The 21,225-nt window shown below is 42.1% G+C and overlaps 1 protein-coding gene across 1 annotated transcript in view; it reads left to right on the top strand.

The window, feature by feature from the left end:
• LOC134395399 (uncharacterized) overlaps nucleotides 1–19,902 on the top strand; it is a 29,512-nt gene extending 9,610 nt beyond the window's left edge. Inside the window, exons 4-10 of the mRNA XM_063121561.1 lie at nucleotides 1,982–2,108; nucleotides 3,431–3,470; nucleotides 5,460–5,548; nucleotides 14,654–15,085; nucleotides 16,732–17,052; nucleotides 18,849–18,950; nucleotides 19,814–19,902. Of these exons, the coding sequence (XP_062977631.1) occupies nucleotides 1,982–2,108; nucleotides 3,431–3,470; nucleotides 5,460–5,548; nucleotides 14,654–15,085; nucleotides 16,732–17,052; nucleotides 18,849–18,950; nucleotides 19,814–19,902 (1,200 nt within the window). The remainder of the gene's footprint in view (nucleotides 1–1,981; nucleotides 2,109–3,430; nucleotides 3,471–5,459; nucleotides 5,549–14,653; nucleotides 15,086–16,731; nucleotides 17,053–18,848; nucleotides 18,951–19,813) is intronic.
• Nucleotides 19,903–21,225: the final 1,323 nt, after the last annotated feature.

The following is a 21,225-nucleotide window of genomic DNA, read 5'->3' as shown; positions in this document are numbered from 1 at the left end:
AGTAACTTAATACTTCTAGTTCTGGTTTAGCAGCAAACCATAGCTTGACATTATTACAAGATGTTGTTCACACGTGCACATGAACTCCAATGTCTACAAATGTGTTCAACGAACTCAGAAACATAAGAATCTTTGCCAGAAGTGTGGTATGCACAAAGTGTATCAGGCACTGTACCTCAACAAAGTGGGAAAATGGCTTCCTCAAATGTTGAAAATTAGCTCAAAGAGGCCATTAAGATTGAATAATTCAAACTTCATTTTGCTACAAAAAACCAAAAACAAAACAAAAACATGGTTTAGCATTATGCCTGAATTCAGACAATATGTTACAAAAGAAGATGGAAGAAGAGAAAATGGGGAAGCCACTATACCATGTAAGAGGTACCTCTCGTAGAAGTGGAAATGACTAATGACATGCTCATTACTAAGGTATCCATCTCTTTTGTGAGTAATCTCTGTAACCCACCCTCAGCCTTTAAATCTAGTGTGAAGAAAATGAGTTCAAACCTTGAGAATAGCAATTTATTAGTCCCTGAGCATTAAAGCAACCTCTGCAGCCAATTTCCTAGGCTTTAGCTAGGCCTAAGGTTTATCCCGGGATCATTCCGGGGTCATCCCTGCCTGCTCCCGGCATCCTCTGTGTGTCATTTACATGAACAGGGATGACCCCGGGACTATCCCGAGATAAACTTTAGGTCTAGCTAAGGCCCTAGTTTCTTTGTGTGGGTGTGGGTGCTCTCTCACACACAGTTCATCTAGTATGTCTGGTACGTGTGTGTGTGTGAATAAGTAATGGCATTGCAGTCAGTAAAGTATCTATCGTCTTTCTGCAAACCCACCCTCACTGCAAATTTTCCTAGGGCTGCACATATACTGTCTTCAGTTGTGAACATCTCTCTTCCTTAAAAAGGCAGGCAGGCAGGGAGGGAAAGTCAAAAAGGGGGGCAGATAAATAATGCTTTTCTATCCAGGGAACCAGGATTTGGCATCTGTTCTCTTCTTGGGCACCTCTATTTATTGATCCTACTGGATATGTCGCGTTTTAACAGCGCATGATGTTCAAGGTCTGCCCCCTTTAGGCAGAGAAGCTGCAGTGCAGCCCTGGCCGAAGTAGAAAATATATTCATCAATCGAGGTGCTTGTATACCAAAGAACAACAAGAGAGGTTTTGGTTTGGAATCTACATCTCTTTCATTTCTATGAAAATGGCTGACATACCTAATAGTAGAAATGTTATGCCTACTGACTGATTTAATCATGGCAGAATCTTTGTACTAAAAGACATTGACTATTTAGAGCCAAACATTCACAAGTAGGTGAGGTTTGATAGAGCCATGCAGCTGGAGAATGAATTGGGGACTTACCCACAGCCCATAGCTAACAAGGACTAATCAATCCACATCATGAATTCCCAAGTAGAGCTTACTTACTTCTCTTCCACTTAGCTCAGCAGGGCACAATGAAATCAAGAGTCCTTATCTGGGGGGAAGTCATGGACATCTTCATGCTTCTCTAGGTCTTTTTAAATGCCTGCTGGGAAGAATTATTGGAAATGGCAGTGGGGAAAATGAAGAAGGAGAGTGGTATATCCCTTTGTAGATGTCTGATGTACAAAGGGATATACCCTTTGTACGTGTACATCTGATGGACGCAGCATAGGGTAATGGTTACCTTTCCAGAATTCTCCTGATTTAGACCATAATAAACCTAGTGCTGGACCTTAAAACCCTTAGATAGTAGCTTCATATAAATTGGTGTTTCAAGTAAATATTTTTGAAAAAATGAAAATTCAAGTTTGATCAATTTACTTTAAAAAGCAATTAATTCCAGTTTGAGCTACCTTATGCTGAATGTCTTGATTGAGAGGAAATCTCCAATATGTACAAGTAATTGCTCACATTAAGTTAGGGCATGTTGTTTAGACAACTACTTTTCCATTTCTACACAGTGTGGTCATTTCTGTATTTTTGTGTTTTTGCAGAATGTGTCTTTATATTTCCCCACAATGGTAAAAGAGCAAAGGAAGGATGAAACATCTTGGTTAGGCCTATATGTTGGTATTGGAACATGTGGAGTGTTATTAGTCACTGTGACTCTGCTATTAAAGTGTAAGTATCACAATAATACTTCTTTATTTTTTACACTAAGAAATGAGCAAAGGAAGGCTGAACATAACCAGGACTGATCTATATGTCAGCCTTGGAAAGCGTGCAGTTTCACTAGTAGTCATTTTAGATAGGATGTCACTTAGGGCGACCATATGAAAAGAAGGACAGGGCTCCTGTATCTTTAACAGTTGCATAGAAAAGGGAATTTCAGCAGGTGTCATTTGTATATATGGAGAACCTGGTGAAATTCCCTCTTCATCACAACAGTTAAAGGTGCAGGAGCTATACTAGAGTGACCAGATTTAAAAGAGGGCAGGGCACCTGCAAATGTTAGGGTTTTTTTTTGGGGGGGGGTCATACTACAGAGCAAAGATATACACACACACACACACACACACACACACACACACACACACACACACCATCCCCTTGCCAGAATTCTGATCTGTGTCATTGTCCCTTGTTTTCTCTTTGCTCCTTGGGGAACAATCTAGTTTTGCCATAATTTCTGACATACATATCTGTTGTCTAAAAAAAAGCACGAAAAACAAAACACCTTCTCATGTTAAGTTGTTACAACATCTGATGCTTGAAAACACTTTTGTATGTGTTGTTAATTCCAGCTCAACAAAAGCCATCCTATTTCCTGAAAATGTATATTGGAACACTCAGTGCTTGGACCTGAAGCAAAATACATTCAAATAATTCCTCTTAGCAATGTCAGTATGACTTAATTGATGCATAAAAACAAGCAAAGAGACAGGTCAGGTCAGACACATATATGATGGGGGGGTCTTCACAGCGCCCGGTTGGCGATGCGTCCCTCTCAAACCCCACACTTTCCCTCCCCTGGGGTAGTGTTGGGTAATCCTGAAGTTGAGAAGGGAGTGCGAGGGTTCTGGGCCACCATCCAGGGACCAGAGCCGCTGCACTTTCTGCCTAGTGGAAGGAGACTAATTGCAGGTCGCCTTCCATCAGGCACCGTCTGGCCACATCTTCGTTGTGACTCCAGAGCAAGGCGAAGGGCTGTCTTGATGCCGTCTTGCATGTCTTTGCCTTGCTCTGGAGAAAAAAGTCAGCAGAAAGCCCCAGGGTGGGTGCGCGATTGCAGCGGCACTGTATAATTGATGCTGCGCCATCGTGCACCCACCCCGGGATTTTCTGAGCGCTTAGACAGCCCCTCTGATACTTCTTAAAGGGAAGTAATGAAGGAAGCACTGCTTGGTAGTTCCTGTATATTCATCTCACTCTTCATCTAGTTGATTCAACTCCCTTTTATTTTCTTTGCTATTAAGATTTTTGTTGCTTTGAATATCCTGCAGGGTATCTACACAGGAGGCAGAAGACCAGTAATGCTACAAGGTAATTCCCTCCCACCCTTTTTTACTTTTGTTCTAGGAAAAAAGTGTTTCACTTCGCAACTTGCTATAGTAAAAGGAATATGAAGAGAAATCAGAACTGGTGTCAGACATGAACATTGACCTGTGGAAGTTTTGTCCCCTATATAAGGTTGTTGGCATAGATTCATAGGCTGGGATCCAAAGAAGAATACAGCTATTTCAACATTGGTTAAATAGTAGCCCCCAGCTGCTATGCTCCATAGGGCCAGATACAGAGAGCTAGTATGGTGTGGTGGTTAGAGTGTTGGACTGGGAGTCTGGAGATCTGGGTTCAAGACCCCACTTGGCCATGGAAACCCACTGGGTGACTTTGGGCCAGTCACAGACTCTCAGCCCAACCTACCTCACAGGGTGAGTATATAATGGAGAGGGTGAGGAGGATTATGTATGCCGCCTTGGGTTCCTTGGAGGAAAAAAGGTGGAATATAATGCATTAATAAATAAAATAGAGAGGTACAGGAGTGTAGGCCTGAAAACAAATATTGGAACGAAGGGGAATTTCAGAAAACATATTGTGAAATGGAATAAGGGTCTACTGCTTAAGACAGAGACATAGAAAGAATGAGACAGAGATTCTACCTGGCATATGGGGCTCTTCCTGGTGACCATGTTGATGTTCCAGAAGCCCTTGGGAAAATACTGCCATTCCCAGGGGGTTATGGGGAAGGATGGTAGCTGCTTGGAAGAGTGCTGCTTATGTTGATGCAAAACCAGTGGCAGTGACAAAAGTTAGCTGGGGGTTGGTTCAGTTTGTCCTTACCCCAGTTGAACCAAAGGCTGTCATCGGAGAATATTCAGCTCCTATTCCTATGAAACATAGGAAGAGAATTGACCTAGTGTTTTGTTTTGTCCTGAGTTATTTCTAGGGATGTTCCTGAAGTTCAATTTTGGGGATTCAAAAAACAAAATATTTCCCAGCCCATTCCTAATTAGGCCCAGACCCATTTAGTGTTTGGATATAATTTGTAATGGAATTGTGAGTTTCTCTACCCAAGGCTGTTAATTGGCTGTTATGTACTTTCAGTTGTAGATAACTGCCTTGGGTAGTTATAACAGCCTTGGGTAGTTTTTCTACCCAAGGCTTTAATTGGCTGTTATGTACTTTCAGTTTCGTCACAGAATTGAGATCTGAACACTACATAAAGAGAGTTTCCTTTGCTGCTTTCCCACTACATAACCTCTAGGTGGCATTTGGTATAGTGGAATAGCACAACTGCACAAGTGAAAAAAGTGGTTTCACTGAAAGTTGTCTTTAGATATAGAAGCAAAAATGGTCACATTATTGTCTAAAGAACTCAGAAACAACTGTGAGTAGGAAACGACAAGCACATGATAAATGCCTAATGTAGAAAAGCCCTAATTTGGTCCCTCCTCCTTCAGCCAACTCCAACTCAGTCAATCACATGTTAGCTCAAGAATTTTGCCAGAGGGAGCGCTTCACATTGCAGCAACCCCTTCACACATGCCTGAAGATGGCTATACTGAATGGTGGGGTCTGTTAGACATTGATCACACCCTACTCTTATGCCAGGTCTGTACTATGTACTAATACCAAAGCAAATGCAAAATGGCAGACTTCTATTGTGACCTTCTAGATGCTTGATTCCCTCCTGCCTCAGCTCCGCCAAACAAACACTGTGGTTTTGTCACCTTAGCCAGACACTGAAACTGCAACCTGTTTTTGTTAAAAAGCTCTTACTTCTAATGAAGCAGAAGTGTGATTTTTATCTTAGTATGTAACAAGTTAGAAGGCCTGCTCTATGCAGACACAGATTAGCTGAAGGCCAGAGTAGCTGAAGGCTGAATTCAGTTGAGTAGTGATAAGCTAAATCCATGCCTCATGCTTACCCATGGCAGAAATATAGATGTTCTTAAATTATCCATGTTCTTACGTTAATGACAGTACCCCATCATCTCACATATTTGTTTCCCCCCCACCCCACTCTTATAGCCAATTAGCATTCTCAGGTTCAGAGACCGGAGGGATTCAGCATGTCCTGGAAACTGGTGTCCATGCAGCAGAAAATATCTATGAGATGAACTGAAGAATAATATGCGTCAGCCAGTTGATCTTGCATGAACGACTAAGAGAAGAGGTGCTATTTGCAGAAGACTAATCTGCAAAACAACTAGCAGGGACAGATTCCAGAGGGTGGCTGGCCCTTTTTGGTGGGCCTCAATATTTTATGTGTTTTATTGTTATAAACTGCCTTCTGAGGGCTTCTGCCCTGAAAGGTGGGCAAGAAACGTTTTAAATAAATAAATAAATAATAAATGAGACACTCTGAGCTCCTAAAATGTACTGCAGTACGTATGTATACCCTTTTACTTTAGTGCAAACCCTCTAATAGACTTTCCAGGAGAGGCAGACCAGAAGTCTGCTTCTCCTGGACTCTATGCCATAATAACCAGGCCATCCTGCTGTTGAAGAGAGATGCCACAACCATCTATTAGCCTGCACTGCTTATTGTGGCAATGTATTCTTGTTGCTTATAGAGGGACAACTAAATTGCTATAGCTCTTATCTGGTGTTGTGTATATTACACAAGGAAAGCTCTTTTCAGAAAAATAAAAATAAAAATAGAACAACCGTTAGCTAGTTATGCTCACTGAATGGAGCCTATCACTGGATGGTGGGCTAGTTTTCTGGTCCCAATTCCTATATGGTCAAGTGCTAGGTTAGCGGCTTCTCTTCCTTGAGCATTCTGATTGGATACAAAGGGGTGGTAAAGCAGTTGCAACCTAGCTGAGATACCTGGACACAGTTACTGACACCATCAGATTGCTACCTAGTATAGGAAATAATTCTAGCACTAAAAACTACCAGATGTGTAGCAAGGTACATTATAAAGGTGTAGATTGCACAAACTATGCACGGTATTTAATACTACAAATCATGGGAAAGGAATAGCTGGGGCAGAATGTCCTGATAAATTTTGTCAGAAAATGTAATGCAGTTTTTGGATTTAATGCTGATAGGTATCATTGTGCAAATCACTGAAACCATTCCTAAGTATGTAGCATGCAGGTCTATGCATGTTTAGACAGAAAAATGTCCTACAACTCCCAATGGCTGGCTGGGGAATGCTGGGAGTTCTATGACCATCTTTCTGTCTGAACATGCATAGGCTTGCATCCTTACTACATTTCCTATTGCTTTGTAACAGAACTCAGTTAAGAAGTGTCAACCACTACACCCTCTGAAGTGGAGGTGGTTGGACCTCCACCCAAGTCCCTCCCACTACTCACAGCACTACTCACTTGTGCCCCTCCATTCTGTTTCACATCTGCACCATCTGCTCTCAGTTCATGTAAGAATGTTTGTTCATGAATGTAAATAAATACAGGGTTTAAAAAAAATGCTTTGCTAACTGTTTTTTTCCCCTTTTTTGTATTTAAATTATTTCCAAAAATGTCAATAACCATCTACAGATTACTGGTTTGGATCCAGATTTAGTCATGCTTAGAACTGACCCATTCCAATCAATGAAACAAAATTAGGGTGACCATCTGGAAATGAGGACAGGGCTCCTCTGTCTTTAACAGTTGTATAGAAAAGGGAATTGCAGCAAGTGTCATTTGTATGCATGCAGCACCTGGTGAAATTCCCTCTTCATCACAAAAGTTAAAGCTGCAGGAGTCCTGCCGACCATATACAAAACACTCTGAAATCAAGCATGTGTAAAGGAGCCAATCTTAGTCCCTCAGAGAATCCGGCAGCAGAAGCCTCAGCAAAACCTCATGTAGAAATGCCCTTAGACTAACCATGGATAAAAACTGTAGTTCCCTGTACAACAAAATGTTTCTTGCTGATGGGGAAAGTGGTTAAGGGGACAATTAGTAATGATAGGATCCATGATGTGACCCTAACTTTAAGTTGCTTTCTTCTGTATCCCACCCATTGTCTTGCAAAATCTTTTATTCTCACCAGGTATCCTGTTTCTTTGGATTTTTTTATATGCATTTTTGTAAGAGCTCTGCTCAGGATCAATATAAAGATTACAGCCTCCATATAGACACTTCACATGGGAGGAGGCCACTTGGCAGATATAGCATTTAGAAACTGTTTCCAATGGACCCATGCTACACAAAATTGTGTAGCATCTGATGTTGATGTGGTGAATTTACAAATCATCAGCCATATTTTGATAATACATTGGGGGGGGGCACCTAAGAGATCGACATCTTCCTCCATTCAATGGTGGTTTCACCAGTTTGATGCTTGAAAAATCAAGGGACAAGGACCACCCTGCCACATAAGCTGCTTGGAGATCTTGGCAGCTTCCACCATTTGGGAGGACACACAAGCATCCTAATAGCACAAGTGGCAATTTTTCTTGCATTCTTTCCAGAGTTTTTTCTTTCTCTGCCTTTCTATGTGTTTCATTATACAACCACTAGATGGTGTTGTGGTATAGCAGAATTGTGCATTTACACAAGTTTCCTAAAGTGCCATTGTGAAGAATACCAGACTTTCTTCATTAAGAAAAAAAAAACCTTTGATAATGGGGGCAATGAGGCTGTGGAGGATGACAACGTCCTGTAAAGGACCCACAAACTACTGTGAATGAGGAATCACAAGCACACAATAAAAGGCTTGTGTAGAAAGGCTCCATCTTAAGTCTGATACAATCTATGGGACTAGAATGCTCACTGTAATGGGATGGATGATGGGGATGAATGCCAGAGCTCAAAATAGTGCAAGATGCCATCAGCCCCATGTTTCCTGAGTGGGGGTAGAGAAAACATAAGTGGGCAATTTAATAGAAGAGAGGACATGTATAAGCATATAACTGGAAGTCTCCCAAGCAACATAGGCCTTAGCTAGACCTACCTGAAAGTCCAGGGGAGAGGAGGGGAGACCTCACGTTGCAATTAATGCGAGATCTTGCGTCACACCCACCATTTTTAAAATTTTCTTAAAGGGAGAGTAGCGCACTAACGGTCATGCACAAAGGTAAGAGCTTTTTAAAAAAAAATCATTTCATTTCCCCGCTGCCCCCATCCTAACTCCGATGGGTGCAGTGCTCCTGGCTCCATGCGAGTAATCGCGCGGAGCCGGGTAAACCCGCGGAAACGAGCCACATGCTCCGTGGTCTCGGGCTCAGCCTGAGACCATGGAAAAAGCGGGCCCAAAGTGTAGGGCTGATCCCGGAATCGCTGTGTGTCATGTGGACGCACAGGGGCAATCCCGGGGTTCGACCCGGGATATAGCCTGGTCTAGCTAGGGCCTTAGTGAGCTTTCATTAACCTTTTTTCCCTAATTGTCTTGCATGCTTAGCTACAATATACTAAGTGAATTCCTTTCCCCCTAATTAGTGATCTTGTACTGTTAAGTGCACTCTTCCTTTTGGTTGCTGCTTTTTTTTTTTAATCAAAATAAAATCCCATTCTGGGAGAGGGGTAAAAGAGGGGAGGAAGCAAGAGGAACAACTCAGATAGGTACACAATTTCAGGTAATTCTCTAAACCAGGGGTAGGCAGAAAGTAGATTGGGATCTCCTGGTAGTTCTTTGGGTGATTTGCAGTAGATTTCAAGGGTTACTGAATCCAAATGGTTAAAGAATAGCAGCAACAAAACGATTCCCCCCCCCACACAGACACTTAAATTGGGGTGTTGAAATGAAAAAAGCTTGAGATAACTGTGGGAATTAACTATTGTTTGAAAGGACTGTGAACTCGGTTTGATTCTAGTACTGAAGACAAACGCTTAGGCTCTAAGTGTATGTCTTTTGCACCCAGCTTTGGGTGATGCATCTTAGGGTTCTAGTTAAAAGAAAAAGTAGATCTGATTTGAAGTCTCGTCACCCCGCTCTAAATAATATTTTTTATCTTTGCAAATAGAGAGGGAAAACATTTCTCTAACTTTCTCCATAGCTCACTAGATGGCACTCAAAGTACTTTTTTGGTTTATCAGTTTAAGGTTTATATTCTGGATGCTTCCCATTCCTTGGAGAACAGGAATTTTCAAATTTTACTAATATGAATCTTCCTAATACAAGCCCCACCCACCAAGAATGTAAGCCTATGCGGCAGGGTTTTGCTATTTTATTGTTTTACTCTGTACAGCACCATGTACATTGAAGGTGCTATATAAATAAATAATTAATAATAATAATAATAATAACCCCACAAATGAACCCAGACCACAAAATAAAACCATCAGTTTCCATTTATGGTTTTCATTTCTTTTGTGCGTGTGTTTGTTATAAAAAGTTTTATTTGGAAAAGAGGTACATAGCAAACAGATCAGTTGAGCAACAGAAAAAATAAAAATTGCATCACTGGCCCTCCCTCACAACAGTTAATAAAAATAGTACAAGTATTAAATAATATATTGGATTAGAACTATAGGTCATTCTTCTCTCTCACCTGACCTTCCACCCTACCCTTTGCAATACGTATGTAGCATGCCAGCAGGAAAAGAAAGGGCTAAAATCTCAAACACATGATGACTCTGAATGGTGTACTTCAAAATCTTCTGTTTCCAAAACATTTCAGGAATAGGGTGATGATATGGAAAGGAGGACAGGGCTCCTGTATCTTTAACAGTTGTGGAGAAAAGGGAATTCCAGCAGGTGTATTTACCTTTGTACAAGCTTGTACTCCCTTTTATTCTTCTCATTTGAGCAAGACTTTTATTTTCTGAAGAAGCCTTCTTTTCTCTTTAGATGAACTTCTATTGTTGTGATTTTGAGTAACCTCTAAGCATTTTGAAGAGATTTAAGCCTCTTGACTCCCCCTTTCAACTTTCTTTTTACCAGTTCCCTCATTCTAGAGAAGTTTCCTCTAAACATACCTGCATTTTTTTCTTTAGCAGGTTGAATAGCAATATCTGAGGCATGCGGGGTGGGGGTGGAGATCATGGAAATGGCACAAAACAAAGGATTCACACATACTGCCTCCATGCCACTGCAACAACAAAAAACTAAGTCTCCCTGCAACTGTATTTAAGTGTTGTTGCTTTTAAAGAACAAGGCAATTTGACCCTGGATCTCCTGCGTCACAGCTGTGTGGTCTTTGGGGCACAATCCTATGCATGTTTAAACAGAAAAAAGCCCTACAAGTTCCCAGCATTCCTCCAGCTAGCCAGGCTGACTGGGGCATGCTTGGAATTGTGGGAATTTTATTGTCTAAATTTGCATAGGATAGTACCCTTACGAAGCACAGAAGCTGGGGTGGTTAAACTCAAAATAGAGAAATTGCAAAAGGCAAGGCTCACTCAGCACTTGCAAACTGAATAAGACCTGATGCGTGCTCAGATAAGGGTTACTGCTGGAGTCTGTGAACTATAAACATGTCGCATATCCTTTTTCAGTGGCTCCTGATTCAGGTTTGCATAGGTGAGTGACTATTTCTTATTGTCTTCAGATATACTTTCATATCAGGAGATAAAGGGTCCCATTGTCTCTATTTTCTTGTGTGTTGGTTGGGAGCCAATATCCTAGATATTTAAGCACCTACAAAAGAGGAATGAAAACCAATTATATGTTATCTTAAAGAAGAGCTTTTAAATTTATATCTTGTTGAAGAGCAAATTTTGGGAATTCTGTGTTTTAGTGGTCAGATCATTTTAGGAATATTTCCAATGGAGTTTTAGAGGACAATCCATACGGAGGGTGTGGATTTTCCCCATATTGTAAATTGATGCTATCGACTGTGACCTCAGGTGCTTTTATTGTTCTGTCACCCTGCCTCATTCATAGCATTTTATGGGAGTCCAAATTTTTTCATCTTTGATCTGCTTGTCCACAGAGCCTTTGAACTATGTACAACAACACCATAAAGTCAACTTGTACAATGGTGCCCTATATCCCCTGATATGCGGGAAGACAGGGAGTTTGTCACTTTGTTGGTGTAAAGATAACAATTTAAAAACACACACACAGTGTTTTTAGCATCTGGTGCGGGGTGGGGAGAATAACATTTTCACAGTAATAACATATTATAGTCTGATACCTAAAATGTGTTTGATATACAAAAATAAAAATAAAAATGCAATGTCTCCCTTAGCACTACTGCCCTAGAGAAAATCTCTGTGGTAGCTCAAATTCTGTTAAGGAAAATAATAATTATAGGCTCACAAGGAGACTTGGGGTAATCCAAACCTATTGAATATTTAGATTCAAGCCACTTCGCCCACAACACAAATAGACATATGCTTATCTCAGAGTTCTTTTTAAAATAATTCACGTGAAGAATGACCTTTTGTTACCCTTGTCGCTCTTATTAACCCTTGTTCAGTATTTTCAATTTTCAGCACTGTTTGCTGTTGACATCCCCTATTGGGAAAATAACAGCTTCTTTTTCTATGAACTCCTTGGAAAATTGCAACTTATTTTTGTTCACTTGCAATAAATTGTTTTGAAGCAAAGTTATACCAGAAAACGGCTACAAAATGCTGATAAGCAAATAAACAGCAATATAAGAGTGCAGAATTGGATTTTAAAGTATTTAAATGTACTGCTAACATTTAGTGCTGCTATGTACTTCTCAGATTTGTTCTAGCCAAAGGCTGCTGATTTCTCTTTGGATAGCTTACCCTTCAGGCTAATTATACAAGTGCAGAAGCTGTCTTTGTTTTCAATAGAATTTATGCCATTCGCATCAGTTTCAGGGGTTGCAGGAGCAGATCTGTAATGAATGGCTTTGCAATATAGCCATAAAAAGGGAAACAGAATTTTTAGCAGTGCATTGGATGTTCTTCCACAGTGGCACCCGTACGTTACTCATTTCTTATCCAACTTCCCGTGAAGGAAAAATTTGTCGGTCAAAGTTGGCTTTGTGATAATGGGCCAGTGCCCTTGCTTTCCGTTCCATTACCTGCTGCCTTATCCCACTCCAAGTAATTACTTTGCCTGTATAGTAATGAGGGTATTATTGGAATTTGAAAACTCCAAGGCCAATGGCCAAAGAGTTGGAATATCATCCCAATAACGTATCCTGCAGCTAAACAGTGTTGTCCTAGTGTTGCATGAAAATTACGAGGGCCCATTTGGAGGAGTGTCTTGCCTGGGCATCTTGCCAAGAGGAAATGACATTCACAGAGCTCCAAATGCTTTAGCTCAGCAAAATCAAGGCTAAAGCATTTGATGCTTGTTGGCCTCTTTGGGCTAGCGGCGCTAGATAGGGATTCAAATCACAAGATCATTTTGCCGCTTCAACAACCAGGCACAGGAACGGAGGGTACAGTGTCATTTGGGCTGCCACAGGCACTGCACTGACCCCCATGCCCTCTACTCAGCAAAATATTAGAAGTTACTCCATACAAAGGACAAGAAAGGTATTGATTACAAATAGATGAACTCTAGGGAAAGGGAGGTTATAAAAGAGTGGAGCAGGCAGTGTTACAGATCTTCTTTGACCCTACTGAAGGCAATGAAGTTAATCAGGGAATCCATGCCACACCACACAACTTTCTTTTATTAGAGTGCCTTGAGCGGAAGTGCAGGTATGGAAGACCATCTACGTTTCAAGTGTTACAAAGGAAGCCCGGACCTCCTCCCTAAATGCAAGATGCTTCGGTTACAGTAGGACAAGTCACACTTCCAGTGTAAACTGATATCATCAGTGGGCATGTCTGGATATGGATAGCTGAGCTAGGCCAGATCTACACCAAGCAGGATAAAACACTTGATTCCTGTACTGAGCAGGGGGTTGGACTCGATGGCCTTGTAGGCCCCTTCCAACTCTGCTATTCCAACTCTGCTATTCTATGATTCTATAACTTTGAAAACGTTTTGAAAACTGTTTATGGAGTGTGCCCTGGGCCCCAACAGTTGTCAAAACTGTCGTATCCGTTTTAAAGCTGTAGTGTAGATCCTGCCCAAGACCAGGCTGCTGAGGATGATTCAGGAAGGACTAGAAAAGCCAAGGGGGAAAGGCAAAAAGATCAGGCATGATGGGTCCCAGAAGTGATGGCTGATAGATTGATAAGATTGGGGTGGGTAGTACGATAAATGAGACTCATGCAATGGCTAGTCAGGCAGTGGCCACCTTCTCCCATATGAGCCTGGGGGCAGATCTACACTAAGCAGGATATAACCCTTTGAAAATGGTTTGAAAACGGTATATGGAAATATGTCCTGGGACTGAACAGTTGTTAAAACCATTATAAACTATTATAAAGGGTTTGACGTCATTGGGGAAGACGCTTCCCTCAGTTCCACTGCCATCAGAGACACATTTGTGGCCCCTCTCTGTTGTCCCTTTGTCAGCAGGTAGGGCTTTTTATACAGGCAGGCCATGGACATGAAAGCTGGTCTGTTGCTGAAGCCGGTTTTAATTGGTTAGGTGATGTTTATTTCTTTTATTGTGTTTTTAATTGTGTTTGTAATTTTTAGTTTTTATGTTATGTTTAACTAAAATCTTGTTTTTAATCTGTATTTTTTATTTTTAGCTGCCTTGAGCACCATTTTTTGGCAGAGAGTCAGGCTATTCATTAAATTAACAACAACAACAACAACAACAACAGGGTTGGATCCAGAGTGTTTATTCTGCCAGTGAGAGCATTCCCAAATGGGGTTTGCTCATAACACACCCATTGGAAGTGAGGGGACAATTTTCACCAAATCACCTCTCCCTTTCCAGCCTCACTTGTCCCATTGTTTTGAAGTGTCCCTCAACCATCTGGAGGATTTTGTTGGGACTGCAGGGTGAGGGGGAAATGGACAAACATGGCCTCATCCCCTGTTCAGCCAGTAGAAAAAAACAATGTGGATCAATAACCTACCATTAAGGAAAGGAGCCCTTCCATCCATGGGAGCCTTTTGCTGTATCCAACCCACTGTCTGATGAAATATCCTGACCCTAGCTTCCCTGCCAATCCAGTATGATAAAAAGAAGAAGTCAGATATCATTTTCAAACACTGCAAGTTTGATCTGGTTAGATTTCAATTGAAGTTTTCATTTGGATTTGTTTCTAGACTGCTGATATGCAATGGTGGAGCTAGATAATTTTAAAGGTCTTGGGGTGGTGCTCTTAGATGACCATGTGTAAATAGTTCAGTTGTGAAACACACAACTAACATTTCTCTTCTTCTTCTGTCTCTAACCAACATTCCATGCTTTTACAACTGCTTCCATGTTCCTGATATGTTATAAAACATAAAAACTGTTTGCCAATCTGTGCTTTTGAAAAATAAAGGAATACTTTCAAGAAAGATGGTTTCAGAAAAGCAAGTTTATATATCATGGGGTAAAAATATTCTTGATTATATTCTTTTCTTCTCAGTGGGCACCTTATCTCAAGCTGTAATAAGAGGAGTGGTGGGCCAGGCTGTCACATTGCCGTGCACCTACCACGTCCGACAGAGTAGTGACCTAACTCACATGTGCTGGGGCCAAGGCAGTTGCCCAAATTCGAAATGCAGTAATGAAATTCTCAGTACGGATGGAAGACGCGTGGTATCACGGAAGTCATATAGGTACCGTCTGAATGGATACGTAACCAGAGGAGATGTGTCCCTGACGATTGCAAATCTGAATGAAGGAGACAAAGGAATATACTGCTGTCGTATTGAAGTCCAGGGCTGGTTCAATGACTTAAAAAAGACCTTGAATTTACAGGTTGATAAAGGTGAGTGGGATTGTTGCGCTGTGTCCATTCTCTCTGTTCTGTGGGGACTTTGAAACATAAATGTAAGGCTTGCCTGCCGACCAGCAGGGCAAGTCCTACCGTTAGGTAGAGTGAAGCAGCGGCTTCAGGCAGCAGATAAAAGGTAGGAACCCATTAGTGATTTAATTTGTTGTTGTTGTTTTTGCCAGGAATGGGAAGTGGCACTGGAAATCAGAGCAGGCTACATTGTAATGGTTTACAAGTTGGTATGCTTGCTTGTTGCTTGATATCCCGCCTTTTTTCCTCCAATGAACCCAAGCCGGCATACATAAATCTCCTCTCCATTTTATCCTCACAACAAAAACTCTGGGAGGCAGGTTGGACTGAAAGTCACCCAGTGAGCTTCCACCACTGAGTGGGGACTAGAACCCAGATCTCCCGACTCCCAGTCCAACACTCAAACCACTACACCACACTGGCTCACATACTGGCTCACACTGAAGAAAAAGCAACTGTCTCCCCTAGAATATAGCCCTCAGCATGCTGCAATACAGTGCTGTTTAACAGCACAATCCTATACGTGTCTACACAGAAGTAAAACCTATTGAGTTCAATGGGGCTTACATCTAGGTAAGTGTAAATTGCATCATTTGTTCCCAGTGTTGTCAAAGTAAAACCTTTCTAAACCCCACTGATATTAATGGGAGAGGTATGCTCAACTCTACCATTGAAAACTATGTAACTTTAACATGCTCACTCTTTGGCTGGTTTATGCTCAGTCAATTCCTCCCCCCTTTTCAATAATCAAAACTATTTTTTAAAGGGATCTGGATAAGTGTTTTATTATTTGGGAATTGAGTTCTGAGCACTACACGGGAAATGTTTCTTTTCTCTACATAACCTCTAGGTGGTATTGTGAAATGGCAGAATAACACAAACACACAAGTGGAATCAGTGTTTTCTTTCACTTTCACAAATAATACCCTGCTCTAAAAAAACACACCACAACTTGCTGAAGGTGCTGTTTACAAACATAAGTGAAACTGGAAGGTCATGTTGTTGCCTAAAGAACTCATAAATAACCATGAGAAGGAAATGATGAACACACAAAAAACGCCTCATCTAAAAAAGTCTGAAAAGCTGCTTTAATGACGCTCCACTTTGGATCATTTCATATTTTTGATTGATCCATCCTAGAGTTTCAGGATTAGATCCACAATTGTCATTTTATGAATGGAGAGGGGCCCTTCCATTCATGGAAAGCTTCTGATCCAATGGAGCATTTCCACTGATGGAACAGGGGAGGAAGCGATCTTCATTGATACCCTCCTCCTGCTGCAGTCCCAGTCATTCCCGCCCTCCACAAATGTGCTTCAGAGGAGAGGGGGACCCCCTAAAACAATAGAAGGTGTAGTTTTGGTGTCTGCAAAAGGAAGTGGAATTTGTAACAATTGCCTTCCCCCACCCTTTTCGCTGATGGGAGGATTTTGAGCAGCACTCCACTTAGACAATATTGCAATGGATGGCAAAGAAGCTGGATCTAAGCCTGTTTGTAAACAGTTTTTCCTTCAGTGTATTGGCTGCAGTAGGTTTTTTGTGGATTAGATCTGCTTTGTTCCAGTTCCATGGATATTGTTCTGATATATAATTTTGTTGTTTTGTTTCAGCAACCACCACAGCCCCCACTACTACTATAACCACCACATCTCATATGATCACCACCACAGTTAACATTGCCCCCTTAACAACTGCAGTTACTCACCCAATAACCTCTCCTTTTCTGTCAACAACTAACCCTGCTTTACCTACAATCTCTACTGCTACCAGTGTCCCAACAACGGACCCATCTTCTGCGTCAACAGCCATTGCTTTTCTTACAACTGCTCCTTCGTTTGTCAACATAAAACCATCACCAACTACTCTTCAGGATTTGTCAACAAAAGATGGCTGCAGTTCTTTTACCACAGAGACTGCCATTCTCAATACAGGTACAGTACCTAAGCAGAAACAATCTTTTCCTTGAAGTTTGGTATAGGTTGATTACCTTGGGAATCATTATTCCGGCTTGCCATTCTTTGAAAACTTTTTCATTTTCTTTCATTTCATTTTCTACTTCTGGGAGGATGTTTGAAAGGTTTCCAAATTAAAACAGTGAAACCTCTGGGCCCATTAGGAAGACACCTTAAACCATGGTTTTAACCACGGTGAATAAGGCTTTTTGCCTTAGGCTGTTACTACACCAACCTGAAAATCCGGGTGGTCATGGCCAAGTCCCTGTGCATCTAAATCAGTGGTTCTCAACCTTCCTAATGCCATGACCCTTTAATACAGTTCCTCATGTTGTGGTGACCCCCAACCATAAAATTATTTTCGTTCTTCTCTACACGATCCATTGTCATGGGATGGTTTGCTAATGAAAATAATACATAACAATAGCTTTAATAATACAAAAGATGATACATGACATAGTTCAGTCAATACAGTTTCCTAAGACCATCGGAAATATGTGTTTTCCTATGGTCTTAGGCGACCCCTGTGAAAGGGTCGTTCGACCCCCAAAGGGGTCCCGACCCACAGGTTGAGAACCGCTGATCTAAATGATGCACAGGGACTCCCGGGGCCAAGGGAAAATAATCCCTGGGAAAACCCAATTCTTCCTGCAGTCTCAGGAACATCCCGAGGAGGTGGAAACAGGCACAGAGCTCTTCAGGTGCTCTGTGCCCATTGGGGGTGGTGTGGTTTTTTGCTGTTGTAAACTTACTTTAAGTTGGAGCGCACGTGCACTCAACTCCATTTAAAACACACATAAAAAGAAATGGTGGGGGCAACATTCCTCCTTCTTCCCAGTCTGTTGCACGTGCGTGTGGAGAAAGGGGAGGATCTTATGAGCAGAATATCACGAGATCCTCCCCCCTCCCTCCTGGTACTGGTGATTGATGTAGAAAGGGCCTTAGTCACCATGGTTAAAGCCGTAGTTTAAGGTGACTTCTGAACATGACCTGGTTTTCTGGCTTAACCACTGTGGTTAAAGCCGTGGTTTAAAGTGTCTTCTGAATGGGGCCATTGTTTCCTCAGCATTTTCTTGTATTATATAATCAGCTGTTTGGTTGGCAAAGTGAAGTGGACAGGACAGAATCCAGTCCTGTTCTTCTTCCTCAGCAACCAATCAGATTGGTTTAAAGGTCTCCATATGTGCTGCTTCTGTTGCTAGACCAGAAAGGAAAATGGTATGTTCAGCATCCATTTGCACGTATGATTCCCCATTGAATGAGAGACACATATCTTCCACACCTCCATAGCCCCTGGTTGGATTGGCATGAAAGAGTGTTGTTGTTTTTCACAAGTTAATTGTGAAAATTTTCTTTTTGACTGAGTGATGGAGACACTCAAGATTTTTGTTGTCAGAGTGAAATCAAATAATACGATACTGCTCAGGCTAATGCTGTCTTTTAGGTAGCACCTTCTATATAAAATACATCCAAAGGTGAGAATGGAAAATGTTTGCTATTTGATCACCACTAATATTTTTACTTATTTTATGCCTGTCAGCATGAAAACCATAATATTGTTTCTCTCTGCTCATTTCCACAGAAAATTATATATTTAACTTTCAGAATTGCGATTACCATAAGGTGCCAAAATTAAATAAGACATCTGATTATGATTCACAGTTCTACCTACATTTATCTGACAGCAGAGATCATTGAAGACCTTAAGAGGGTTTTTTTTTTTAAAAAAATGCATCTGTCTTTATTTGCATGCTGACATTTTGTCTTTTGTTTAGTGGCTATGGCTCTCCCTACCACACTGCCGAGGTTTGAGGAGACTGAAAATGCTGACAATTGCACCGACTCAAATAAGGACTCTTTTTCAGAAATGGATCTAGGTAGGTAGCGTGCAGCCCCAGTGCAGGCTTTCTCCCTGCTTGAGGTGGAAGAGAACCTGTGCTGCTGCTGCTGCTGCTGCTGCATGGTGCCCTTTGTCACCACACTGCATTCTCCTTCCTTTTGCCGCTGATGTGTTAGCTCTATGAAGAGCCATGCAGCCAGAAGCAGCAGCAAGCAGCCGTGTGGTTCTCCATAGAACTGACATGATGACAAAAGTAAGGGGGTTTGGGGTGAGGAGGGAAACAGAGGATAGTCAGCTTCTCCACAGTGCCCTCCCCCGCCGGCTGCTCTTCTGCTGTGGCAAATACCATGAAGGGAGAGTGGCTGGAGGAGCTCTGCTGGAGATGGTGGAGCAGCAGAAGTGAACCCTCCTAGCAGGGACTGGGGGAGGCAGTGGTGCAATGTGCTGCTCCTCCCAGTTCACCATCTAATGTGGGTGCCTCAACCTGCTTCATTGGAGGGCTGGCCCTGGCAGTGTGAATTTTCTTTGGAATACTTAGTTTTGGCTAGTGTATAAGCCAGCTTTCCCAAAACCTTATGTGTTGGACTACAATTCCCATCATTCTCCAGCTTGGAAATGATGGGAGATGTGATGCAGTACATCTGGAGGTCACCAGGTTGGAGAAGGCTGGTATAATATCTTTAGGTCACATGTTACCAACTAATAAACATTTATGAGCACACAAAAGATCTGTCATCATCAAGAATGTCTAAAAGATAGTCATCATCATCATCTCTCAAGCTCAATAAATGAAGCCCCCTATCATATCATAATTGGTACAATACCAAAATGGGGAGGTGTACTCTCAATGAACACTTTTACCCTCCTGAAACAACTTCCCCTTTTTGTGATGTATTGCAGCTGTTGTGGAAATGTGCAAAACTGTCACAAGAAGAAGGAAAGAGGGAATGCATCCCATTGCTGTGGCAGACAGGCCATTGGACGAGTAAGGAAGACAACTTGTCCTCTTGATCCCTGTCCTTCTTGGCTGGTCACCCAGGGAGGAGATGCAGTTAGACTACAACTACAACATATTATTAATGCATCTCTCAGGGAGGGGAGTTTTTCACCATGTTTAAAAGAAGCAGTGGTACGGCCGCTTCTGAAAAAGCGCTCCCTGGACCTTAATAATTACAGACCAGTATCAAATCTTCCATTTTGGGGCAAGGTGATTGAGAGGGCAATTGCCTTCCAACTCCAAGTAGTCTTGGATGATACAGATTTTCTAGACCCATTTCAAACCGGCTTTAGGGTGGGATACAGAGTTGAGACAGCTATGGTCACCTTAGTGGACAATCTCTGCATGAGTATTGACAGGGGGCGTGTGTCCCTGCTGGCACTTTTGGACCTTTCAGCGGCTTTCAATACCATCGACCATGGTATCCTTCTGGAACGCCTGAGGGGTTTGGGAATCGGGGGCACTGTGCTCCGGTGGTTCCAGTCCTACCTCTCAGGTAGATTCCAGATGGTAATGCTTGGGGATAGTTGCTCCTCAAAAAAGGAGCTGTTGTATGGCATACCACAAGGTGCCATCCTATCCCCAGTGAAGTTAAACATCTACATGAAACCGCTAGGAGAGATCATCCGGAGGCATGGTGTGGGGTGCTATTAGTATGCTGATGACACACAAATATTTCTTTATGCCTTCAATAACCGCATCAGCTAAGGATAGTGTGTCTCCTATGAATGAATGCTTGGAGGTGGTAATGGGCTGGATGAGGAAAAACAATCTGAAGCTGAATCCAGACAAAACAGAGGTGCTTGCTGTCAAGGGCTCTGACCTAGGTTTGGAGGTGTGTCAGCCAGTCCTGGATGGGGCTACACTCCCCCTGAAAGGCTTTGTTCACAGTTTGGGGGTGCTCCTGGATCCGTTGCTCCCAGATAGATGTGACGGCCAGGAGTGCCTACTATCAGCTTCGGCTGATATGCCAGCTGCGCCCCTTCTTAGAGTCAGAAGACCTAAAGACAGTAGTGCACGCGTTGGTAACCTCAAGGCTTGACTTCTGCAATGCTCTCTACATAAGGCTACCATTGTACCTAGTTCGGAAACTTCATCTAGTTCAAAATATGGCAGCCAGGTTGGTCACCAGTACGTCTAGGGGTGAGCATATTAGCCCAACATTAAAATCACTCCACTGGCTGCCAATTAGTTTCCGGGCAAAGTACAAAGTGTTGGTCATTACCTTTAAAGCCCTAAATGTTTTGGGTCCAGGTTACCTGCGGGATTGCCTTCTCCCACATAGTCCGCCCCGCACACTCAGGTCCTCTGGGGT

The sequence above is a fragment of the Elgaria multicarinata genome, chromosome 3 (assembly GCF_023053635.1).
Source record: "Elgaria multicarinata webbii isolate HBS135686 ecotype San Diego chromosome 3, rElgMul1.1.pri, whole genome shotgun sequence".
NCBI classification, from domain to species: domain Eukaryota; kingdom Metazoa; phylum Chordata; class Lepidosauria; order Squamata; family Anguidae; genus Elgaria; species Elgaria multicarinata.
Note: the sequence above shows the minus strand (reverse complement) of the source record. Positions and strands in the feature narration are given on the sequence as shown.